The 26,881-nt window shown below is 34.6% G+C and overlaps 2 protein-coding genes across 6 annotated transcripts; one reads left to right on the plus strand and one right to left on the minus strand.

Moving 5' to 3' along the window:
* Positions 1–1,333: 1,333 nt before the first annotated feature.
* LOC128857910 (E3 ubiquitin-protein ligase RNF220) lies at positions 1,334–3,065 on the minus strand. The gene is made up of 2 exons (XM_054093740.1): positions 2,592–3,065; positions 1,334–2,530 (listed from the first exon to the last, which is right to left on the minus strand). Exons 1-2 carry the CDS (start codon positions 2,874–2,876, stop codon positions 1,652–1,654), a joined length of 1,164 nt encoding a protein of 387 aa, XP_053949715.1. The 5' UTR covers positions 2,877–3,065; the 3' UTR covers positions 1,334–1,651.
* Positions 3,066–4,164: 1,099 nt separating this feature from the next.
* LOC128871688 (transmembrane protein 47) lies at positions 4,165–26,141 on the plus strand. Of its 5 annotated transcripts, none has more exons than XM_054113641.1 (7): positions 4,165–4,338; positions 8,224–8,588; positions 8,713–8,788; positions 13,902–14,088; positions 14,159–14,308; positions 18,543–18,605; positions 18,673–26,141. In XM_054113641.1, exons 3-7 carry the CDS (start codon positions 8,738–8,740, stop codon positions 18,831–18,833), a joined length of 612 nt encoding a protein of 203 aa, XP_053969616.1. In that variant the 5' UTR covers positions 4,165–4,338; positions 8,224–8,588; positions 8,713–8,737; the 3' UTR covers positions 18,834–26,141. The 5 variants fall into 5 exon arrangements, 4 of the variants coding, with proteins under 4 accessions (XP_053969616.1, XP_053969615.1, XP_053969617.1 ...); XM_054113640.1 differs by having other exon boundaries at positions 4,165–4,330; XM_054113642.1 differs by lacking the exon at positions 8,224–8,588 and having other exon boundaries at positions 4,165–4,330.
* The last annotated feature ends 740 nt before the right edge of the window (positions 26,142–26,881 follow it).

Raw genomic sequence — 26,881 nt, forward strand, 5'->3', positions numbered from 1 at the left:
AAAGGCAATATGATAGCGTGTGAAGCCAACAAAAATTGTTGAAAAATAAGTAAATTCAATATTGCATTGCACTTAATAACCCACTTTCAAGCATTGCAATTTCCTTAACTGCATTGGTTATGAAATATTCAGAGCTTTTAGATAACGTAACAAAAACCAAAAAGCCATCTCCAGCTTTCTAAAACATGTGAACACTTACGGAGCTAACACAGAATACAAATTCACTGATAGAATTAAATATTTGCAACTTGAATCTACTAAATTTTTAGTGGACCTCACATTCACGCTTCATTATACCTTACAAGAATAGAAAAAATCTGATTTATTGGACAATAACACCTACTAGTTTAACGAGACAACTCATGTATTTAGAATTTTAATCCTAAAGAAAGTTAGTTTGATTTTGCTTATAATTCAATACCACCTCGCTTTAAATTAATACGTGTATCACTGTGCACTTATTAAACGACTACTAATATTTTCACACATGTGTATCCATTTCGCGACAGCGTAGCGAAAATATTTACGAACGGAAGGGAAAAACATACATAGAAATATAAAACGGACTCAGAGAACACGGAATCACGAAAATGACGGATTTCGGTTGGCTTTTTTTGTTGCTATTTTTCATAACATTCGCAAAATGCCGGTCCCCCAGCCATCTCTCATACATTTAAGGGATGTTTGAAAATAACGGGTTGGCTACGAAATATAGCCAATCATAAAGCAAAAACGCTGTAGAAAAGATAAAATTACAAAAACTATACAATTTCGAGTGCATATTTTGTTATAGGTAATGTTTTAAATATCATTTTATGTGTAAGAACATACAGAAAAACTCAAAATTGATTATCTTCAATAACATAGGACTCATTCATTTATAAACAGTTCCTCTCCTTCCTTTAATTTTTTAAGCAACTGGTACGATTCGGCTTTTGTTAAATACACTTTCCAGATGGGCTTGGGAAGTTTTTGACGTATTCTTGACATACATTTTTATTTAATTTTTTTGTATTATCCAATGAATTCCCCAGTTTTAATTTCATATATGTTTGCCTTCTGCTTACCAAAGGCATTACTAATTAAATCGTCGCTTACTCTCCAAAATACAACTATCAAATGATAATTTACCTAACGTACATAGGTACTTACATATATGGAATTGGACAGTATATCATTCGTTTAATTTTACTGTGCCTCCAAAATAACTATTCTGTCAACATATTGCTTTACACGAAGAGTCAGCTTTCACACGTTAGATTTGGCTGCGAAAAATCGCACTCTACTTTTCCAATATCCCACTCAGATGAAAGAAATAAAAGTTCATTTAATCTGCGTATGTATATACTTCTATAATATAGCTTCTTACAGCTAAATTATATCTTATATTTTTATTGTAACTGCAACACAGCTTAGGATCTGTTTTCCTTAAAGGCTAATTTTATTATTTTTGCTTATTCGAACTCAATATGGGCGTAAATATGCAAATTTGTAACAAAAAGAAAACTGTTTTTTTTAACCTAAACATAAGTATGTATGTATAAAATGTGTCTGGATTTACAAAAATCAAAAACTGTAATTGATTGAATGAAATCGACTTGAAATTTAAATTAAATACACTGGTTATGCTTCTATCGTTACTTTACTCCATTCACATATAAATTCTACGTAAATCCTTAGGCGTCGTAATCAAATTGCACTGTGGGCAGAGTTTTCGTGTACCCAACGAGCGTAGCCAGCACTCCTCACAATGTACATGCCAACAAGCTACGGAAATTGCTGGGTTTCGATAATCATCCAAACAAATCAAACATTTAAACTTGTTCAGTGCTTGATTTTCGTAATGTCGTAATTTTATTTTTAGTGACTCTATTATCTGCGGGTTATTTTGTTGTTCACTCATAGAAAGTAGTCTTGTGGTGGGAACTTGTGCTTCTGTGGATACTACACAGGTAGTTGGGTCAGTCCGTGGAATGCATGCCTCTGTATTTGCGACTATCGCATTCGCGTTTTTTGTGCGACGCAACTCCGCCGCGTTGTTGCTTGAACCAGTTGTTTCTGCAGTGCCAGTTATTAGCCGCCGCATATAGTTTGTTACATCGCTATCTGCACTGTTACCATTTTCCTCCGAACCGGCGGGCGGTATAACATCTGTCTCACCATACTGAGCCGGTCCGTAGATTTGTGTGTCATCCTCATCAACATTCAAATCTTCGTCCTCTTCATCGCGAGCCTGACTACTGCTGCTGCTATGATTTGTCACAATCTGTCCTATACCGATTGCTGCATAACCGCCTTGCAACAGACTTGAGACACGTATGCGTTTTTGACCAGCCCATTCGTATTCTTCATATTCCTCACCATCTTCGTCTTCATTGCTTGAACTGCCCCCATCACGCCCATTGATGGTGCCGTTACTACGTAGTAGACACTGTTCAACATGCTGTTGAATTTCTTCCAAGCGAAAGCTGACATTGCAAACCGGGCATTTCTGATCGGCTGGTGGTGGCGGGCGTTTACCAGTTCTTCGCTGAAAGCAAATATTATTTGTATCTATAATAATTGTGATTATTTATATACTGCCAACAAACCCTTATACGTGAATGCCGATTTCGCTGCACGCGTTGGAATATTGTCCACGGTTTTCGTCGCTCCTCACTAAGCGCCACTGTATTGCTAGGGCTTTGTTGTGTTATTTCGGCAGTGGCTTCGCTTACCGCTTTCATTTGTAATTGTCTTAAACGCTCCATCTCTTGTTCGAAATGTGCCTTCACTTCATAACGTTGCAGTTTGCATTCACACGTAGGACACTGTAGGTACTCCTCGGCTACACTGCCAGACCTCGAGCGACTAATTGTTTCTGATGTAGCCTCCATTTTTATTGTTGCCAACAACCAATTCTCATAAAAAGCCAGCTCGATTTTCCATAAATATTTCGATTGATAATACAAAACAAAAGTTTAGCTTCAGGATGGTATTAGCACAAACATAAGAAAAAACAACGATACACATACGCACACACTAGAGACGATTGCTTTGTTGACGTCTACGATTGGAAGAATTGACAGTTGCTAGCATTTGACAGTTAAGCCTTCCAATATGGCGAGGTTTATGTGCTAAAAAAGTAGCTTCCATTATAAAGCAATGTTCTAAAAGGAAATAGGGCGCTCCAAATGGCTACAATTCCCTTCTCTATTAATATTATTAAAACTGATTCATGAATAATTACCGTGATTCAATAATTAATTGTAATAGTAATTGAATCATGAATAATTACGACATTTTCTTTTTTTATTGTTAGAAAATATACGCAGATCCGACTCTTTACTTTCTAAGTGGAGTTCTGGACTTCTTTTCTAATTTCTCGTTTACACGGGACAGTTTTGCAAAGACTATAGCAATACATTCACACCACACTATTTCGCGAATACATTCCCAATTCGCTCACATAATAACAAGGTCTATGGTCCCGCAAATTGTTAATTCAAAAAAGTTCAGTCAATGTATATATTTTTTTTTTAATATTTATTACCTTATATTTCTCTTAAAAGTTAATATTCATAAACCGAATAATAACGTAATATTTAATACTAAACATCTAAATATGTTTCCTAACCAAGTGTTGTCTTAAAACTTTAATATTAAGAATTGAGTATGCCAAACAAAGATATATACATACTCGCAGTGTTTTGTGTCCTGCTTTTTTACAGGGTTTCCTGTCTCTTCCGCTAACGAAACTCGATTAGTAAATTCATCATCCAAAAACCAATTAGAATCTAAACTGATACTAATTAGTTCTTGGCTGGAGAATTTCTATCCACATTTTGTTAGCGAAACGGGTCCGAAACTGCACCTTCTTGTTCTATTTGAGCTTCATTTCAAAATGCCGTTATCAAAAAAGTAATTGAAAATTTTTGGCTTGCTCAAAATGAGGTGTGCTCAGCTATTAAAATTAAAAACAAATTACCTCATTTTTATAGAAAAATTAAATTAAATGCAAAAGTTTGAGTATATTGGTAAAAAGGTGTCAGCTACTGAAAGACAAATGAGTTGAAATTTGCACGTGTAAACTTTAATTAGTGTGTTAGAACTGTTTTAGACCACGTATTCGTAAGCCACTTTCTACGAATGCAACCCTTTACTGATTGTAAACATTGCGGCGAATTCGAGAAAGAAGCAGACAAAGTAGTAAAGTAAAGAAATTTTCTCGACGAAAACGAACACAATTGTTTATGTGTGATCGCGAAAGTAGAAAAACGTCAATTTTTTATAATTTAATTTTTATTTTTACTTGCTAACCTATTAAAGGACGTGTGGTGTTTTTGGAAATGTAAGCGGGTAAAAGTTTTTTGATGTTAGAACTGCATAAACGACGAGGTTTAATAGTACGGTTCGCAAGTGATTCTGTCGCCATTTTGGTGTGTATGTCGTGTCAGCGTATGTGTGTGTAAAAATAGCTATTTGAAAAGGGGATGTCGAGGCAAAAGAGAAACAATGCCAAACTTTTTAGTTAAAACAGACAGTGCTAAATAGTATTTCAATCCATTAATTACAACAATTTCAAAGTAGGTAAAACTATATCCTGCGAAAAGTGCTACGTTTCGTTTAGTTTTGTGAGCCCATATATGTACATAATTTTATGTACGAAAATCGAAAATGTCTAGCAGAGACGCAGGTGAAGACAAGTTGGCGCAGCAACAGTCGCAGCTGAAACAACAACAGCAATTAGTTTTCAGTAACAATGCAATTGCTAACATAAATATGAGTGGATTTAGTTCTTTCGACAGCGATTCTCTGCCCGAATGTTCAGAGTTTGATTCAGAATCGGTTACTTTGGATTACTTCAAAGAAAGGTACTTTTATATGGTTTCCTCAAAATAGATGGAAAGTTTTGCATTTTGAATGCCTGCCTGGCTTTGCATCTGCAGCAACCACACATCATACATATATGTTTATGTATAAATGTAGGTGCAAATATGTAATTAATAACATGTGCACATAGTTGCACATCTCATCTGCCTATAACCAGATATTCGCATCGCCAATTGTAAATATTTAAATAGCAAATTGTCTGCCCATAAACATACAAATATATTTTTTAGTGTTCTTAACGGCAAAGTGCAAATTATATGATGTTCTATTATTTACAAATCGGATACATATGTATGTGTATACGACTTTTGCTTGTTGGGCTTTGTTTTTGTATTGTTGTTGTTGTTAGTAATCAGCATGTGCCCGCCCTATTTGGCAAGGCTTGTAAAAATTTAGTAATTGTGCAAGAATTAAAAAATTGAGTTGCTACTCTTAAATTAGCAAACAAACATTTTGCATAGTAGATATCTACATGCATATATCCATTTGAAATACTTATTATCATTACACTAAGCTAATTATGAATTTCCTGAAGTGGCCAAAATATAATTTATTTCGCTTTACTCATTCATTTATTTGTGCCCGATATGTGAGCACTCCAAAGTTCTATTTACAGCCTTTAACATAATGTTTGCATACATTGGCATTCCGTTAATTTTTCTACTTGAGTTTCCCCTGGCTTTCTTGTAATTGTTACATTTTATTTATATTCCTTTGTTTGTAGAGATGTAAATATGAGATGCGGAAGCTGCACCTAATAACAAATGAAGTGGCATAAATTCAACAACGTCAGTTTGTCCCTCTTATTCATTTCTAATTTACATATTCTCTTTTGTTTTAGCACGTTTGTTTGGATTACATTTTCTGTGACCTTTCGTAGGGCCAACAAACCTCTCTTTGGGCTTTTATTCGCTCTTTATAGAGCAGCTGTTTAATGTTTCTATGATTTAGGGTGCGTTATCCAATCATTAGCCAAAGAACTTGACATGCATAACACGTAATCATGAAAGAAAAAAAAACAGAAAAAAAAATTCTATATACAGCTGTCCACAAAATAATAGGAGTGCCGACATGAAAAATGTTCAAAGTTCATTTTTTTAGAAATGGTTTTATTTCAAAACTTTTAGCGTAACATTATTCACATGAGCTATATATGTACTTCTATTCGTAGTTAAAACATTTCAATTAAACGTATACATAAACTTAAAATTTAATTCAGGTAAAGATATATAAAAAATTGCTTCCACATAAAAATAGGAGTGATTTGTATAATACTTAGTTTCTCTAAACTTTTAACACTAAATGGTCTTAAAGCTCTTCAAAACTATTTAAAGACATTAATACTTCGTGGTATATCCTCGATTTCTTAACACTGCTTCGGACCTTCGTAGCATTGAGTCGATGAGATCCTGTCAACGCTTAATTGGGATTCCTTCCCATGCCTCTTTTACCACCTTCCATAAATCTTTCGAATTGGTGGGTTTTTGTTGATCAACACATTTTTTAATATCGGTCCATAGATTTTCTATTGGGTTGAGGTCGGGAGACTGAGCAGGCCAGCGCATAAGCTCAATCCCATTGACTCTGAATCATTCTTTCGCTGACTTACTCGTGTGCTTAGGATCATTATCCTGTTGAAATATCCATTTTAGGGGCATATTCCATGTGGCATATGGTAGCATAACTTCTTCTAATATCCTCACATAAACCTTTTGATCCATAGTGCCTTCGATTAAATATATTGGACCTACGTCGCCATACGAAAAGCTACCCCATACCATGACCTTAGCGCCACCATGCTTCACTGTTTTTGTTGTGAATCGAGGATTATATTCCATATTGGGTGGGCGTCGAACATACTTTCTGGAGCCTGAACTGCCAAACAACTCGATTTTACTTTCATCTGACCACAAAATATTTCGCCATTTACTAGCCGGTCGAGATTTATGCTCCTGTGCAAACTCAATACGGGCTTGCACATGCTTCTTTTTTAGAAGGGGCACTTTCCGGGGACTTCTTGCGTATAAATTATGATTGACCAAATGTCTGCGTACAGTTTCAGCACTAACTGGTAAATCAAGATCGTCGCGTATTTTCCTTGCGGAAACAAATGGGTTACCTTTCCAGGTGCGTATGATGTTGCGATCGTCCTTAGAGGAAAGTTTTTGTTTTCGCCCGCATTTTTCAGCTTTTGTTTTATAATACAAGGCCTTTGCTATCATTTGTGCAGAACATCCAAGTATATTTTGAATTTCCTTGTACGTTTTTCCGTTGTTCTTGAGACTTTTGATTAAAGCTCGCATCTCTTCCGTGCAATGATTTCCACTACCCACTAAGGCAAAATAAATCAACCCAAATATTAACAATAATTCTTCGAAATTACCAGTAACCTTCTCACTTTTCGATTTTTGTAAATATGTTTGCAAGTTTATCGATATTTTAAGAAACAAAGTTCGCACTCCTATTATTTTGTGTAGCGCAATAACAACCTTCCACACCAAAATATATTACAGTTTTAAAATAGGGAAAGCAATAATAAATTTCGATTCACATTTCAATACTAGTGACCCGTTAGGTGTACCGTTATGAATCGGCTACACTTGCGTTAGCGATAAAAAAAATTGTGCACTCACTTATATTTTTCATATCGGCACTCCTATTTTTTTGTGGACAGCTGTATATAATTGGCGCATACTTTCTTTTTTCGAGTGTTTGGCCAAGCTCCTCCTCCTATTTGTGGCGTGCATGGGGTTGTTGTTCCAAAAATGGAACGATCTACAGTTTTAAGCCGATTCCGAAAGGCAGTTTTTTTTGTATGAAGAGCTTTTTTATGACACATTTGCCATTGCCTGCGAGGGGCGACCGCCATTAGATAAAACTTTTTTTATTATTTGCATTACTATATGACGAAATTATGATGAACAGATAAACAAAAATCAGCTGAACAACGTTCGCCCTCACTTCGTAGAGTCTAGAGAACGCCACATATATACCTGGAAAGAGCACAACAGTTCGAGAGAAGAAAACGAAAATTTGACAGCTCTGGCGCCGTGCGGAATAAATGCGCCATTATTACGCGAAAAGAAAACGCCATAAGTTCCCTTTCTTCTCATGAAGTTTAAAACTGTATAACCACAAAATCGGTAGAGTTTATGCATACATGTTTTTTTGTGCCGGAATTGAATGCTATATGTATGAGTATATTTTGAGTTCCTATTTTCGTTACTGCATGGCTAGTAAATGTAGCGCCAATTTCGAAATAGTTTGTACATGCAAAACAATAGATTTTATTCCATACTAATCGAATGAACTTGTTCTTATTTCACTTTTCTCTTTCCCCAAAATTAACAGATTTTAAGCAGCTTAAAACAAGTAAAACGTACGCATTAAAAATTAAAAATAAAAATTTAAGTGCAAATTTTCGGAACAAAACGCACAGCAAAATTGAAAAACAAAAAATTGTGTGCAAAAAAGATAACAAAATATATTATAAAGGAAGAGTTGTACATTACTATAAACAGAAAAAGTTAAGGGAGCAGTAATTGAAAAGCCAAGAGGCTAATGAAGGAAGGTTGAAAAAAGAAGTGAGGTTTAAGCCAAATCAATTGGTGGTTCATATAAACATCTGTTGAGTTGTAACGCTTGTGTTGTTATTGTTGTTAGGAGGGCCCACTAACACCCTGCTACTAACAAACACACACATATTGACTTGATAGGTACGTATTATTAACCGGCATTAATAAGAGCGAAAAAAAAAATTTCCTTGTTAAATAGTTCAATTCGTTCATCCTTTTAATTTAAATTGAAAATAATGTATCTTTATATCTTGTTTGTGTACAGCTCGCGACGCCCCTCACCATCAAAAATGGCGCCCACAACAACTATTGAAACAATAACAATCACAAGGCCACTCAAGGTCGGTATACAAACTCATACAGCCGTGGAAAGTACTTAAGAGCGATACCATTTGAGACTTTTTTCAATGAAATAACTTAAATGTTTTGCATATTCGGTTTTATTTTGTAAATTTCAAATCTTTTCATCAGTACGAGTATCAGTCTTTTTGTCTAAGAAAAACATACTATATACTTTTTTCCATGAAGGATCAGACTGCAAACCCCACAACTGATCCGAAAACCGAATCGGATGACACCCCAAAGAAGACTGTTGCGGATAAAATCCTGGAGAAGAAAATAAAATCGGGATACAAAAGCTCAGTCAAGTTTCTTGAGAAACTGAGCAAACGTGACCCAACTTCGCTCTCCACACGAGATAAGGCGCTGATGAAGAGGCATGCATACAACGTCCGGAAGTATGAGAAGCTGCTTGCTTTGAATACGACGGTAGTTAAACGCGAAGCTCCCAGTCAAGACAGCCAGAAAGAGATGAACGAGACTGCATCTCCTTTGCAAAAGCTGGAACAGCCTTCAAAGTCTATGGCCTCAGTCGAAACAAAGCCTTTGAAAACGGAGAGTGCCCTCGACTTGAGTCCTTCGACTTCAAAAGCTGCAGCTTTGGCAAGAAAAACAGCGGACACATCGCCAAAGCGCCAAAGATTCGACAATAATCCGGTGTTTGAGAACAAGCGTATGAAGCCATTTTATAGCTTAACCTCGCCACCGGAACTGCAAGTAGCTATTATCGACCGTGGTCAGCGGGAAGGCAAAATTAGAAACGATAAATGGCTACTAGTGGAAGAGAAAATAATGAGATTTATTCTCACACAGATCGTTCAAGGCTCTAAAAACAAGGTCTTGTTTGATGGCGTCAAGTGGCACAAGGGAGTCAAGGTGGTCGGATGCAGCAACAAGGAGTCTTTAGAGCTTCTTACATCTTTTATTCGTAGTCTTGACGAAATGTGGCCTGGATGCAAATTGGATGTGGTGCCGTTCAAGGATGGACCTTTTCTAACGACCGTGAAGATGTGGATTCCACCTCCATTAATGGATGATGAAACTACCCTCTCACTGATAAAAGGTCAAAACGAAGAGGTGCATCCCGAAAACTGGACCATAGTGAGAAGCCATAAAAGGGATAAGGGAAACGGCAAAGATATATGGCTGAGTATTAGTCAACGATCGGAACAAGTCCTCAAAGACCTGCACGGTCAATTGAGATACGGAATAGGGCATCTTAAAGTGTTCCTACCCGAAGAGAAGAATAAGAGCAGCAATGAAACCACAGCCGCTGAAGGTGATGCAAATTAATTAGCATCACTGTAGAGCGGCAACGGTGGACTTGCTGCTCTTTAAGGAGGAGGAGGCATTAGGGGAGGGCTCTAGTACATTAACGTGGACTGTGCAGGGCAAAGTCGCTGGCCTTGACAACTCCATCTATAAGCTATTGGTTCCTGCTACTCAAGGTAAGATAAGAAATTACATTTTGGTTAGGAAAAACTTTAATGGTATGTTAATTAACAATATATTTCTCTTCCCGAAATTTTGCATCGCAGACCTAGACGGAGGCCCCAGACTTGTGCTTTTGTGCTTACATCAACGTACCTACCTTTTAAAGAAGAAGACCCGCCATCGCAGGCTCTCCGAGACCTTGTCCCATGGATCAGTGGGGGGAGTCGGCACGTGGTAGTAGGTTGCGATGCAAATGTACACCATTTGACATGGTATAGTAGCGATATAAATAGACGTGGTGAGTCTCTTTTGAATACTTACTCTCTACTAATCTTGATATATGTAACCGGGGTAATCATCCCACATACTATAAGAGGATTAGGGAGGAGGTTATTGATATAACCTTAGTCTCAAATGTAGGCTCATTCAGGGTTGACAACTGGCACGTTTCACCAAAGTGCTCTTTTCGGATCACTATAGAAATGTGTTCACAGTCAACATAGAACAATCTAAACGACTTTCCTATAGGAATACCTGAGGGGCAAGTTGGATAAAGTTCTATAATCTTATGGCTAAGTTAGATCCCCCTGAAGACGAGGAAACAACTATCGCTTCCAGCTTGGAAAATAACCTCAAATTGTTGACATGTGCAACAGATGAAGCTTTTCGCAAATCTCGTTCAGTAAGCAGGCCTCCAAAAAATGAACTAAATAAATCCATGGTGGGTCAAAGAGCTCAAACTACTAAGAAGACAAACAAGAAGGCTTCACAATCCAGCAAAGGCGACAGAAGTTTGGGATTGCTACCGAAATAGTTGCAATACTTTTAAGAGGGAAATAAAGAAAGCAAAGGATGAATCCTGCCGAATGTTGTGTAAAGAATTGGAGGACACATCTGAGTTCTCAGGACTTAGAAAATGTCTCTCCAAGGAACCCCGCAAACCAAGCAGCTTCACAAAACCAGGTCAGGAAACACTTGAATATCTCTTGCAAACACAATTCCCTGTATGCGAAGAATGGATAAATAGCGTGCAAAGTTCTAGCCCTTCTGGAATTCAGATGAACTTGCAAAGGAGAGTAAGGTAACCTGGGCGCTAAACTCCTTCCAACCCTACACGTGAGGAGGACCGGAGAGAATTATACCAACGATGTTACAGCTGTCAATAGGAACGATGAATATATGTTTAGTTAAGGTCTTTAGGGAATCCCTATCTTCAGGGAGGAAGGTTAGGGTAGGTCTTTATTCCCAAAGCAGGGAAATCGGGCCTTAATACTGCGAAAGATTTCAGATCCATTAGTCTCTCCTCGTTTTTACTCAAAACATTAGAAAGATAGATTGATCTACATATCAAGAACACGTTTAATGCCGAGAACTTCAGCAATGCCCAAAATGCTTACTAGAAGGGTAAGTCTATAAAAAGAGCACTGCACGAAGTTGTTGGAACAACAGAGAAATCTCTTAAACATAAGGAATTCACTATGGTGGCTTTTTTGGATATCGAAGGAGCGTTTAATAATGTTGAAACCTAGTCCTTAATGAATTGTTTATTACCATGAGCAAGAAAAGGTTCACGGTAGGTGCTTATGCAGACGATGTAGTCATACTGATGACAGGGAAGTTTCTCTCGACTATGAGCGGGCTCATGCACTCATGCAATCAGCGTTAGGGGAACTCTCTAAGTGGGCGACCTCAAACGGTCTTATGGTTAACCCAGTCAAGACCGGACTTGTTCTGTTCACTGAAAGATATAAGATCCAGAGTTTTCAGTTACCGTCTATAGATGGAGTAACACTAACTCTATCGAACGGGGCCGGGATTAAGGCAGCAGGCATGCTAAAAGAAAACACACACGTTCATGCATCAGCTATACTATCTGTGGAACACTTGCAAGACGTATCGAAAACAGACTATCTGGTTCCCAAGATAGATTTGAACAAAGACTATAAAATGCGAATACCCGACAGAAACAATTGACAGACCAGAGTCATATCAGATGATTCTCCATATTTATACTGATGGCTCGAAGGTTGACAATGGCACTGGTTTGGAAGTGTTCATCAAATATTCTTAAATTGCTCCTTTAGACTCCCAAACTGGTGTAGAATCCTCCAAGCTGGGATCTACACTATAGACAAAGCAGCAGAAGCGATAAGACTAATGGATTTACCTCCAGCAAACCTTACCATTTTTGTTGATAGTCAAGCGGCGGTCAAGGTACTCGCCTCAACGCGCATCAATTCATCGTTCAAGATGTGTTAAAAAATGTAGGACGTCGCTCTTGCTTATCGAACAACAACACAACACCACACTTTGTTGGATCTCCGGCCACTATGGAGTGGAGGGAAATGAAAGAGCGGATGAGTGTCCAAGAAAAAGCTCTGAGCTTGGCTTTCTGCGAGTGGTAGAGGGCATACGCTTTCCTTTAAATGAACTATACACTGCGACTGGCTTGACGATGGATGTCAGCAGCATGCTTCCTGGGATCATCTTTTGACAATCTAACGATCATCCTATTAATCTGGCTAATGGTCTTTCAAGCTTTCTCTTTCTGGGAACGTTTTCTGCTGTTTTATACTCAGAAAAATATTTCAAATCATTAAAAATCATTGTTTTTGAAATAACACTGTAGAATACTCCGGTCTTTTGCAACTCTATGATAACACTGTGCGACAGTGATATTATAATTTTATGGAGACCTAGTACAACTTGTAGGTATAGTAAAACTAAGAAAAATGGTATAGGAGAAATTTCCAATACACGCCCAAAATCTCATTTTATGGCCATAAAACCGTTTTTCAGTAGGTTGATAAAATGAGATTTTGGGGGTGTATTGGAAATTTCTCCTATACCATTTTTTTTAGTTTTTCTATAGCCATAAGTTGTGCTAGGTCTCCATAAAAGTATATTTAATTTTTTTTTTGTCACACAGTGTAACTTTTCGAAGAGCTGGTGTGCAATTTCTCCCTTTCGACATTATTGAATAGTTTCAAGTAAAATAAAGTAATGTAGAAAACTCCAGACCCTTTATTTTTTACTTACTTACCAATATAAAACAGAAAATAATTCACAAAATTTTGGACGAAGACTGAATCGTTCTTTAAGTATTTTTCTCAAAAAGATTTCAGTGCTCCTACTAAAACGTGAAGAATCAATGTGAACGCTTATAACGCAGGATAACGCATTTTAATGAATGTAATCACATATAATATATTCCAGCGCAAAAAGTACCGTTATGGCACTGTGCTTGATAAAAGATGCGGCAACGGTTGTGATTGCTAACACATCGTTCTTAAGTATTTTTCAACGGCTGCAAATGGCCACATATATTTTAATAACTTTTTTTCAATTGTTTCGTTTTCGTATTTTGGTTTTGTGATCTCAAGGCCTGGCGGCCGCCGTAGCCGTATATCTCAAGGCCTGTTTAACAGTCGACCAGGACTGAATATTCCTGAAGTTGACTTCTAATTGAGATCGAAACCTCCTCGAATGAACAACGAATAATAAAAGCAATGTGTTTTTATTTTGTTAAACCGGCCTTGAGCTCACGAAATGAAAAAAAAAAAAACGAAATAATTTTTTGGTATGAATATCGCTCTTTCAGTCAAGTAAAAATACTTGAATTTGAAATGCTTGCAATTGAATTAATTAATCTGGTTTTACAACATTCTTTCGCATCTGTAGGTCATTGCATTTATATGCGGTGTCATCGTTGTGATACTGATGATTATGGCATTAGCTTCCACGGACTGGTTAATGGCTGCTGGCTGGCGCCAGGGTCTCTTTGTGCACTGCATTGAGGAGGATGTTGATTCACCGTTGCCATTCAACTTGCACGATCCGCCTGGTTGTTATGCCAGTCGAGATGTGGGTAAGTAGGCTGTTGTAAGCTAGTTTCGAATTTAACGCCTTTCGAATAAACGCTTTTTATAATATTTTAGCTTACATCAAGGCTACTGCCGCTTTATGCATAATCACATTGATAACAGACGTTATTGCCACCATACTCACTGGACTGGGTTTGCGAACACAGAATCACAATGTGAAATACAAATTCTACAGAATTGCTGTGCTGGTGATGCTGTTGTCATGTAAGTCAGTCAATATTATCATACACGTGACTTTAGGTAAACTTTACGCTAGAGTGGGTAAGAAAGTAGGTCAGAAAGTAATCAGTTTACAAATGCATGCAACAAACCGTCTTTCCAAGTATCCAATATTATAGAGTAAGAAGAAGACCAAGTTAGACATGCCCGTCACCTTTCATTATGGTTATTTATGAAGTATGTAAAGTGGTCCTATTGGGGATGTGTGGTGTTACGACTGAAGTCAGGTAGAAACTTACTGGCATCATGCATTGATATCTCTTCCTTTTCCAGAAGTTATGGTGCTTAAGGGCCTATCATTGTAATTTATTTTCTGGCATTAATAACACTGTGGAACAAATTCAGGTTAGCAAAAATTAGGTCCATTATGAGAGTGGCGGGTGAAAATAGAGGCGAAATTAGAAGACCCGTTTTTTTATGTTAGTTCGATTTTTTTTTTAATCGGCCTTCGAAGTTTGCAGTCAAATGCCGATTTTCAGTACTTATATTGTTTCATAAGTACCACAAAAATTTTCGAAATCAATTTTTTCAAAAATTGTAATTGTTGCACAGGTCTCTAGCAATAATTTGGCTTTTACAGATTGAAAAAATATCAATTAGTCGACGAGTTATAGCCAAAAAACCATATAAACAATTTTGCTCCGATTTCGAACTTCGAAGGCCGATTAAAAAAAAATTCGAACTAACATAAAAAAACGGCGCGATACGGGTCTTCTAATTTCGCCTCTATTTTCACCCGCCACTCTCAGAATGAACCTAATTTTTGCTAACCTGAATTTGTTGCACAGTGTAATTCGAATTCAAAAGTTAACGTATGTACGTCTCTCGAAACTTGCTCACTTCTTCAATATAACGAACCAAACAATAGCCCCTTATAAACGGACTATTTGAAGCTTCAGTTTTGTCCATTGAATTTTTGACAACTTTTTTTATGCTAAACTTTTGAAATAAAAAAAAATTGGTCATAAGTAGCGAAATTTCTTTATTTTTTATTTATTATTAATAAAGCCAAACATACAACCATAGGTTATTTTTACAATGATTGACCTTAAGAATAGTTTACATAAAAGGATAAACAGTAAAATTAAAATTAAAATTACAGATAGTAGTAAAGAAGTATAAGTTGGAGAAAAGTTTAAAAAAAGGAAAGTAAGGTAAAAATAATAGTAGTAGGAGTAGGGATTGACGGCCGCCGTAGCCGAATGGGTTGGTGCGTGACTACCATTCGGAATTCAGAGAGAGATCGTCGGTTCGAATCTCGGTGAAAGATCAAAATTAAGAAAACGTTTTTTCTAACAGCGGTCGCCCTTCGGCAGGCAATGGCACACCTCCGAGTGTTTTTCTGCCATGAAAAAGCTCCTCATAAAAATATTTGCCGTTCGGAGTCGGCTTGAAACTGTAGGTCCCTCCATTTGTGGAACAACATCAAGACGCACACCGCAAATAGGAAGAGGAGCTCGGCCAAACACCCAAAAAGGCTGTTCGCGCCAATTATATATATATAAGGAGTATGGATTAATTGGAAGAGATTTAAATAATGTGGAACCATTTGAGTACATTCAGCAATTTTCGGCAAGGTAGCGAGGCAATTTATTTTTGAAACACGAGCTTTCTTTTATACGCTTAATTTTGTAAGGTAAGGTATTCCAAAGACGGACAGAGATACAAAGTATTGACGTTCAGTCACCAATCAACTGTATTTCATCGGGACTAAGTTTAACGAACGGCAGGACTTCGAAAACATAAGTCGATCTTTGAGGTATCTGGGTTCCTTAGTGTTTATGATCTTCTGGAGTAAAACTAAACATTTAAACCTAAGAAAGTCGTAAAAGGATACGGAAGCCATTTTTTTTTAATTATCAGAAATATTAGGTCAGTCCATAAGTTCGTGCGTATTTAACCCATAATATCACTTTTGTACGATTTTGGCATGCAAAAAATTATTCGCGGAATATAACGGAACTATTTATATTTTCTTTGATTTATTGTGCATTCAACAAGTGATTTTAATCGCGGATAGAAGCACGTGTTGTTAAAAAATAAAATGTAATCTTCGAACGCGTATAAGAGGCATATTTTGTATTTTTTTTTATAAAAGTGGTAAAAATGCAACAACTGCTGCTGCAGAAATAAACATTGTTCCCGGAGAGGATACCGTGAGTGTAAGGACTGCGCAAAAGTGGTTTTCAAAATTCCGTGGAGGATGCCCCGCGCGCTGGTCGTCCTGAAGTCTTTAACTCCGACGCCTTTCTTGAACTCATGGAAGCTGAGCCAAATTTGACAGTCGATATGATAGCTCAGAGATTAAATTCATCGTATGGAACAGTTCACAGGCACCTGGTTCAATTGGGAAAGGTTTCAAAAATGGTTAGATAAAGATCAAACACCAGAACCGACCCCTAGAGATGGCCTTAAGAAGATTCTCCTGTCTATTGGTGGGATATGGCCGGTATTGTTTATTATGATCTTCTGCAACCAAACCAGACGTTAACTGCTAATTATTATTCCCATCAGCTATCAAACCTGAATGAGGCACTTAACGCAAAGACGCAAAGTTTTGTTTCACCACGACAACGCAAGACCTCATACCGCAAGGCAAACATTAGGTAAGCTGAACAAGCTCGGATGAGAGTTAATGCCGCATCCACCATACTCTCCGGATATTGCACCTTGTGATTATTACCTTTTGCGTGGACTTCAATCCCATATGAGTAACAAGAACTACTCCTCAAAAGAAGCTATAAAAAGGGATATCGAAGCGTATTTTGGATCCAAGGGCAAACAATTTTTAAGCAGGGAATTAAAAATTTGCCTAAACGTTGGGCAGACATTGTCCTTTAAACATCTTTTTTATTAATTTTAAAACCACCTTTAAAAAACGCACGAACTTATGGACTGACCTGATAATTTGAGAAAACCAGCAATCGCAAAATATTCACTAGAGGGTGCTATATTTTTGCCCAATACTGTACGCCAAGCACCGTTGGCGCAGCACCATTTCAAGCTGGGACAACAATAGCGCATAGCAAAATACTTCTCTCTACAATTTTATTCCCTGGATATAAAAAATTAATAAATAATTGGCGCGTACACTTCTGTTATGTGTTTGGCCGAGCTCCTCGTCCTATTTGTGGCATGCGTCTTGATGTTGTCGTACAAATGGAGGGACTTACAAGGGATTCCCTGGATATGACTGTTGTGATAATTATCTACTTCCAAACTAAAAGAATTGGCTTAGGAAAACCAGTTTTAAGTTAAATTTCGAGGCTACAAAATTCATAGCCCTCTAAGTCTAAATAAAATGATTTTAATGGAACCTTCTATAGAGAATGGATTTATTTTTAAATTTCAACTACTTTTCAGCCTACCATCACAAAGAAACATACTCGTATTTTCACATTCGAAATAAAAAAACGCTGTACATATTAAATAAGGGCATATTAAATCGTGTTAAAACAAAACAATTCGTGTAAAAAAATATATTTTTTTCTTTTTAACTCGTGTTAAATCCAATTTTGTGTAAAAAAATCGTGTAAAAAGAGAATTTACTTATCAATCTCAAAATATAGTCTACCCAAATCATCCATTGTTCGAGGGATGCTGAAAATCTTCTGTTAGCTCCGTGAATGTGGAGTCTTCTCCTTTACAACTTCAAGTAACTCAAATCGTATCTCTTTTAATACGAACTTCACCATAGAAAAGAGGTAGAAGGGGCATGGCACAAGATCCGGCGAATAAAACACTGGGATGTTGTACTTGGCTGAACACCTCCAGACTATCTTCACGCTAAACAGCGGGTGGATGCTGGCTTTTGGCGCATTCGTTCCTCTATACGAGTGTCAGTCTCTTTATTTATTAGCTATACCTCAAATACATTTTTAACCCTCCGTTGGTGGCCCGGGTCTTTTTCGACTATGGTCGTGAGTTTAACATGTTTCTATTATAGCTAACGATTTGAGCTTCCAGGTAAATTTAATTTTCTATCGATTTATGGATGTAACCTTTTAAAAAGGATCTTCGAATAGGACGAAAAGAGGCCAGACCCGAGTGCCCAACCGAAGTTTTTAAAAAAGGTGTCCAACTGAGGGTTGAAATAATTGCTATTCAAATAATGAACACCATCCATAGATATGAAATTTATGCATTCTGTATAAATACCAGGATGTATTCTGTATTTCACAACAAAAATAATTATCACTTTATTTCATTTAATTTTTAGTACTGGCTGTTTTGTCTGCACTTATAATATATCCTGTAGGCTTTGCTGGAGAACTCAATTTGGGTAAGTTACAAATAATACTTATTTAACTGTTTTATTTTTCTTTACTGATTAACTTTTTTTACTGCAGCGAATCGGCCGATTTGGGAATTCGGTTGGGCCTATGGTGTTGGCTGGGGTGCAGCTATCTTCCTGTTTGGAGCCGTTGTGCTACTGCTATGCGATAAGGAGTCGGAGGAGATCTATTATAAGGAGAGAAAAATTGTACATGAAAACCAAATGCGCGCCTAGGCCAGGCCGCACGACCTGCCTGACGTCGTTCTTTAGATATTTAAGTAAATTATGCGATTTCTACTGATATAATACTACTAACTACTACTATTACAAGAACAACAAAACAACAAAAACTAAATTCAACAACATCAAGCCGTAAACAGTAGGAAATGAAAGCAAGCAAAAAGCAAAGAAACTAAAACAAAAAATAACAATAACGAACAAGAAGTAGAGGAAAGCAAAAAAAGTAAAAAGAGTTAGAACTTCTGTAATATTGTCATCATTGCCGTCAACCAGAAAACAATACAAACACACAGTGAAAAAATGAAGGAGCGCAGTTAAAAACAAAGCAAAATCCGATCGAAAAAAAATTAAAACCAGCCCCAATCAATACATATACAAACATACAACCAAAATACACATACACGCGCATCAAATGATAATCGCCTACTGTCACGCATACTTACGGCAGTAAAAAAATTTGGCTTTTCAATATCCCAAAGCATATTAACAAAACAAAGAATAAAAATAATAGCAAGTAAAATGAAAAAACATCAACAAAAGCTATATAAGTCAAAGGCACATTTGATATTTAATAAGCAAACGCAGAAAATTGTAGTACACTTGCATACATACAGGTGCTTGTGAAAATCTGATTACCGTTACATTAATAATACATACATACGTGCATATCAAACTGAAATATTACACAGAACTGAACAACTTAGTTCCAATTAATAGCGCATTTCAACATATTATTGACACGCATTGATGGCGACGTTTCACGCAAACATATATACATACATGGCTACTCGAAACACGCAAACACTCACACATTTGTCATACATTTGGGTGAATGCATTTTTATAATCACTTTTACAAGTCCATACATATACCTACTACATAAAAGCATACATGTATTCATGGTGATCGTATTTAACCGTTTAGCACTGCATACGTATATACCTACAAGCATATATCTATATATACATGTATTAATCGTACATATACATATGTATTCATTGTTTCCATTCTCTTCAAATATACATACACACACATATAAATATATAACATATAATGTCACACATATGTAACTGCTTGACAAACCTTTTAATCATCCTTAAATCATCCACACTTCGTTCCACAATCCCACAATTATTATTATTATTTTTTTTTTTTTTTTCATATCCATATCGGTGTAAACTCCATACGAAATAAAGAAAATTAAGTAAATGAATATGGATCGTACCGTGAATGTAAGAAATTCTAATTAAATATAAGCGTAAAAAATTGTAGCGTAAAAGGCTAACCACAAAAAATGCAAAGAATTAAAAAAAAAGTATTATTAAAATACAAGTAAAATGTTAAAAGAAAAATATTTTAAACAAATATCTGGAAAATCAATGTAAATTCACGCTCATGAACCTACCAATTCACACCAAACCAGCGACGATGAATACGTGAACCGAGTCATATATCAAGTCACAAGCAAACACACACCCATATAAATATAATTAGCCTCCACATATTACATACATACACTACAGACATACATGCACACATAGATTTACAAAAAAAGAAAAAAAAAATCAGGTAGCTATATTTTGTTTTATGGCAAAGAATATGATGCTTCCTTTTTGTTGGCTTCAAACAAGAGCAAACACGTTAGGCTTCGTTGATCTTCTAAAACATTAGAAATAACAAAAATTCCATCGAGGCATTAGAACGCATGCCATACGCTCCTTCGACCGCGCAATCTGCAATATGCACACAAACTATAATTTCATGTAAATATCAGCTAACACTTGAACAACTGCTGCGCGCGCTCGCAACGTAAAGAGCAGCCACTGGGTCGACGAGACCACGGCAGTCGGTTCTACGTTACCGTTATATGCCCAAGGACTGTCACTACAGCAGCATTCCTCGCAATTGCATGGGGATAAGCATTCCTGCTACAACAACAACAACAATGAGACCTAGTGAAGAAACTTGGTGCAACCGCTCTTCCCAGGAAATCTAGTTTTAATATTTTTAGCACTATCGTTAAAAAGTTTTGAGGGGGCGGTCTTATAATGCATACTTAAGTTCTAGATAAGCAAAATCTTAATTGAGCACAACTTGAATTTTTTGGAATATTTGCTTTTCATAGCACCAACTTGCAGATTAAAAAATATAATACGCGAAAATTCTTGGCTTATGTATATGATTCAATTGTTAAAGGTTTGCTCATTTGTGACGTTAGAATTCTGACGCACCCTTAAAAAAGGTAGCATTTAAGAAAGACGAGAGAAGTGGAAAAATTAAATACCACATTGGTAAAAGTTGCAGCCAAAATTGCCAAGTCTGATATTAAAAAAGAAAAATGAAAGAACGAGAACCCGGACACGAAACACCAAATTATAGAAAATGTTTGTAATAGCGGCGGTCGCTGCTCGTCAGACAAAGTCTAACTTCAGAGTGTACTTCTGCCATGAAAAAGGTGCTCATAAAAAACTAACTACCATTCGGAGGCTATGATTAATTACATATTGCTAAATAAATTATTGTTGGTACAATAACTTATGCATTTTTAAAGTAACCTTTTCTAGTAAGTACTTCGCAACCGATGTTTGAAAGGTTTGAAAGGGCTCAGTTTGTAAAAATGTTCAGTTTTCACGCGCATTGCCCCAAAAGGATGCTCTATGATATCCTGATTTAAGTGGTATGTCAGGATGTATTGCATATCTTTTTGCCGCTGGATCTACCGAGCAAGTTCTGGCTCGTAAACACACCTTTTTGAAAACGAAATGTTTTTCTTGCAAACATTACTTTTCCTTCATTTTTACTCAAAATTTCTAGAGTTAGTAACCCGGTTGTTCTTAAGGGAGCCGATTTGTCAAGAGGGAACAAGAAAGCTGCTTACTGAGCAAACCTTTTATTAGTGAATCATGGTTCATGTACATATTTTGACATTTAACGAAGTTACAAAAAATGATTAGTTCAAAAGTAGATGCCCAGAAAAAAACCTTTAAATTTTGTAATTTTTTGGTCTTTTTTTTTTGTTCGCACCCTATCAAGAAATTCTTTTCCATTGAACCTCAATAAAATCCATTTCATATTTTTCTCCCCCAAATCCAATTATTATTTTACTTTTCACTTTGTATATAGTTATAAGCTGTAATCAGCTACATTAAGCTCAAGTATTTTTTTTTTTTGTTTTTTTTTAATAATTAGGGGTATTTATTTAAAAAACTAATTTTTCTTGATTAAATTGTTTTCAATAATTTATTTCTTTTTTCTTTTAATTTTTAAACTTTTTTTTGTTAATTTTCTTTTTATTTATATTAAATTTCTTTTATTTATTTATTTTTTTTTGGTTGATGATTAGGAACACTAATGTCCCCAATGTTATTCTAACAAATTTTTGTTTTATAAACAAAATTAAAAAAAAAAAATTCTTTTTTATTAAATATTTTTTTTTAATTTTGTTTCTTCGTTTGTTTAAAAATTAGTTTTTCTTAAATTTTTTGATAACTTTTTTTCCAAAAATTTTTTTTATTAAATATTTTTTTTAATAAATTTCTTTTATTATTGCTTTCTGTCACTAATGTTTCTAATGTTATTCCAGCAGCATTCTTTCATTCTAAAATATTTCACGCTACAACAGCCTGACTAAATCGTTGCGTCTAGATTAAGCTCAAGTTTTTTTTTTAATAATTTGGGGAAAATGCAAGATCTTAGCTTCGACTTTGAGTATGCTTTAAGTAAGCATTTTAATACCGCCCAAGGCAGCGTAACAAGCGTCGCATATCTGGCATATCTAAAGTTCTAGCGCTAATTATAGAGTATTCGTCGGACATGTACCCTTTTTTTGCGACAACGTAAGTGTTAATCAGCCAACCAATCCGTGTTCAGAATGTACCTCACATGTTCCTCACATATTTACACACAGCACAGACACACAAATTTGCATACCGATGTATATTTTGTTTTTAATTTATGTGTCAGTTTGTAGGTAATTGCGCAAATTTGAAGAAAATTTTTGCAAAACACTTTTTGCTATATTTGTAACTGAAAAAATTTCTTGCTACACACAACTTGTAGTACAAATATTTTCTCGAAATTGTTTATCACAGTCGAATAGACTCAAAACTGATATTATTTGCTTTAGAGTATACGAAATATTTCGAAAAATTTACTTACTTAGATGTGTGTGTGAAAAACTTATAATTTTAAGCAATAAAAAATGAAAACAAATGGCAGCTATATACAGCGCAATTGGCAATGTGGCGTCAAAACACAAAAGAAAAACAAAAAAACAAAAAATAGTAAACAACAATCTTACACAAAAAGCACACAAGAGTACACATACATGCATAAACACTAATTAAAGATAAGCTTATTGTTTGAATTGATGTTTCCTTTTTGTTTAAGAATTGTATTTTTTTTTTTTTTGTTAAAAGTAACTAACAAACGCTGGAAAGTAATGACGAGAAGTGAATAATTCTACTAATTATAGTTGAGTTAGATAACCCTGTTAAATTGTTTTGCCTTTACACGGCCTTTACTTTGTATATTTAAGTAACTAATTAGTCTGTCTTCATAAACTCTTTATATTTATTTTACATCTGAAAATATTTTTGAGACAAATATTTCTTTGACAAACCAATTTATTTTACTGCGATAAATTATGAACTTTTGTAAAAAAATACATTTCGAAGCATTGTAAAGCTGTATTGGTGAGTATTTAAAAGTTTAAACAGCTAAGTCGGCTTAATTTGCTTTATGAAAGTTTCGTAGAATAGTTAAAAGAGACACAAAAGAAACAAAATTTAAAGCTTCACAAAAAAGTTTTTCATTGCTTTGCGCTTCATTACATCAGAACACTTCAAATCGTCCATGTTCGGTAAGACAGACAATTTATATGTTATTATTTACTATTATTGAGTTAAATGAAAAAGAAAAAATATATATAGTATAAACAGTAAAATGTTTAAACACTACACACTGCTAATTTACTTGTACAATTTGTACAAAATAATATCTATTATATAATATTATTTATTTTTAGTGCTCTCTATTTTACCCTACGAATGTAATATCCGAACGCACTGACTATAGACTTCTTCTACCTATACATAATAATGTATATATACAATTTTTTTCTAATCATGTATTGGTCTGATTTACAGTGTTAATATTAATAAACTAATTTTTTGTTAGTAATTATTTTTATTTTTTTACTATTATTTTTTATTAATCTGTTTTTATTATATTTTTTTACGAATTTTTAAGAAAATTTAAGGAAACATTTTTTTTTTTTCAAATTAAGAAACAAAAATAAAAAAATTAAATAAAAAGTTTTATAAAAAATTGTAAAACAAAAAATTATTAAAAAATTTATAAAATTTTTTATAAATTTTTTTACAGTTTTTTTTATTATATTTTTTATAACCCGTTTTTCTTAATTAAAAAAAATTGTTCTAAAATTTTTTGTATACATTTTTTAGATGATTTTTTGTAAATTTTCTTTTACTAATTTTTTGATTAATTTTGTTCTTGTTAAACTCTTCATTAATTTGAAAGAATTTTTTATTTAAAATTTATTACATTTTTTTTACAAAATTTTTTTATTATATTATTTTATAACCTGGTTTTCTTAATTAAAAAAATTGTTCGCAATTGTTTTTATAAATACATTTTTTAGATAATTTTTGTTTTAATTTTTTTGATTATTTTGTTTCTGTTAAACTTTTTATTAGTTGGTACGAATTTTTTAAAAAAGTAAGAAACAAAATTTTTATAAAATATTTTATAAAAAAAAAATTATTTATTAAAAAATTTTATAAATCTTTTTTTATTAAACACTTTTTTATAGATTTTTTTATAATTTGTTTTTTGTACATTTTGTTTCTTAATTGAAAAAAAAAACAAATGTTTCATAATTAATTCATATCTTTTTTAATTTTTGTTTCTTAATTAAAAAGAAATGTTTTTCATAATAAATTAATATCTATTTAATTTTTGTTTCTTAATTAAAAAAATGTTATTCCAGAAAAATTGTTTGTATAAAACCTTTTTTTAATTTGTTTTAAAAATTTTGATTTTCTAAAAAAATTTTTTTGTAAAATGTTTTTTTTTTAATTTTTTTATTTAATATTTTTGTGGTTTTTTATTCAATTTCTTTTTAGGTTTTTTTTTTTATTAAATTTATTTTTATTTTTTGTTTTTTTTGATGAGCACTAAGGTTCCTAATGTTATTCCAGCAGCATTCTCCAAAAGTTCAAACGAAACTATTTCACACTACTACAACAACAACCTAACTAATTTGTTCCGACTACAGTTGGGCCAGTGGCCCAATCCAGTCTGGCCACAATCTACCAGTTTCCGCGTAAAGCATTATGCTATATAATCTGCATTAGATTATGTTGTAAACCTCAGTGTGACAGCGTCACTGTTTTAAAGAGGATTCCTCTTTAGCACACTTTGGTTTTGACGTTCGGAATGTGCGGGTTAACGCTGCGTATCTTCGAGGCCCTTTTTATTTCAATACCGGTATGAACCCGTGTAGTTTTAGCAGATTTGCTGTTGTTGTTGTAGTAGCTTAAAAATTCCCCATACATGTATGTGAGAACGGATTGGCAGAATCATCCAACTTTTGGATTTAGAAGTCCCACTCCGTCCATCTACTTCATAGATTTGATCGTTACCAAATTCTATTAGGGCAGTGATGGAAGTATGAGTCGTAAGGAGCCACTGGGTTTTCACGAACGAAACTTGTGAACTTGCAGCCCGTCAGTTAAGGTTTATACCTTGTGGGTCGAGCATGGAGATTGATATATTTTTATTACTGAAATCCAACCGCTGTAGAAGAGTGGTTTGTGCGTGGCTACTAATCGGCGGGGCCCGAGATAGAAGACCAGTAAATTTTGGAGAAACCTGTTTCGGCGGTTAAAGGCAAATCTCTTAATGAATCTCGTTTTTCTTTCTCGAAAAAGCTTCTCATAACAAACCATCTGCCATCTGTAAGTCCGTCCATTTGTAGGACAAGCTCTGCCAAATACCTAATTACTTAATTATTAACTAACACTTTTTCGCCCCACACATTTATTTTAGTAAATGTGGTTTGTTAGTATGTAAAGTATTTTGAAAAGTAGCAACATTGTAAATTGGACCGAAATTAGTTAAAACTGCTTACGTCTCTTTATTTATATTATTTTGGTTAAGTGTACTTTGTATAATTTTTCTGTATATTATTGTTTGTAAAATTTTAATTTTCCTTATCTAATATAAACAATGTTAAATAACAAAAAAAAAAAAAATTGGTATTTTTATTTGAATTAAAAATCGGTTTCGTTTTATTCAAAAATAATCGGTAAATCGCTTGAGAGATGATGCAAACTGAAAAGCGAAATATTTAAAAAAAACATGGCCTGCCTCAGAAAAACGGAATACAGATTCGTTATCTATGAGTTAAAATTAAGTTTACGTGTCTCAGCGTTTTTATGTGTAATTTAAGCGTCCCTACTGCGTGGTTGGCTCAAACTAATGAGAGCAAAATCTTCTACAATAAAAATAATACTCGAACCTGCAATTTGCACATTAAAGATGGCAGAGCTAACCCCTTACTGCTTAATACGTATTTGAATAGCCATAAAATTCCATGCTTACGGAAAAAGTTCAAGTCAAAGTTAGAAAAGGGTGAATATTTTTTTTTTTCAAAATGCTTAATATAAAAAATTTAATTTTTATTTAATATTTAATTAAATATATAAAAGTTGGTTATTTAAAAGTTAATATTTAATATTTTAATATTTAATTTTTTTATAATCAATATATGTGTATGTACTTCCGATTATTTTATATTCTCTTTCAGGGCGAAACAGGACTACATACAAAAAATTGTTAAATTACTCCAATCTTAGTCTACTTAGAAAATATGTAATAGCAAGTAATTATGCTTAAATTTTTGACTGGAGAGGATAACTGCTCTTCCAAGGTGTTCTTCCAAGTTTATAGATTAATACATGAATAGTCGCAGGTGATACCTTCCAACGCTTACTTCACCAGTCCATAAAACATGTTAC

This window comes from Anastrepha ludens, chromosome 2, assembly GCF_028408465.1.
Source record: "Anastrepha ludens isolate Willacy chromosome 2, idAnaLude1.1, whole genome shotgun sequence".
Classification (NCBI taxonomy): Eukaryota; Metazoa; Arthropoda; class Insecta; order Diptera; family Tephritidae; genus Anastrepha; species Anastrepha ludens.

What these genes read in the sequence shown, in the direction of transcription:
- LOC128857910 (XM_054093740.1), bottom strand. Translation starts at nt 2,876, where the DNA reads ATGGAGGCTACATCAGAAACAATTAGTCGCTCGAGGTCTGGCAGTGTA. An exon ending in ATCGGCATTCACGTATAAGG is followed by an intron (nt 2,531 to 2,591) that starts GTTTGTTGGCAG and finishes ATTTGCTTTCAG; the next exon opens with CGAAGAACTGGTAAACGCCC.
- LOC128871688 (XM_054113639.1), top strand. Translation starts at nt 4,657, where the DNA reads ATGTCTAGCAGAGACGCAGGTGAAGACAAGTTGGCGCAGCAACAGTCG. An exon ending in TTATGCCAGTCGAGATGTGG is followed by an intron (nt 14,089 to 14,158) that starts GTAAGTAGGCTG and finishes ATAATATTTTAG; the next exon opens with CTTACATCAAGGCTACTGCC. An exon ending in TGCTGGAGAACTCAATTTGG is followed by an intron (nt 18,606 to 18,672) that starts GTAAGTTACAAA and finishes TTTTTACTGCAG; the next exon opens with CGAATCGGCCGATTTGGGAA.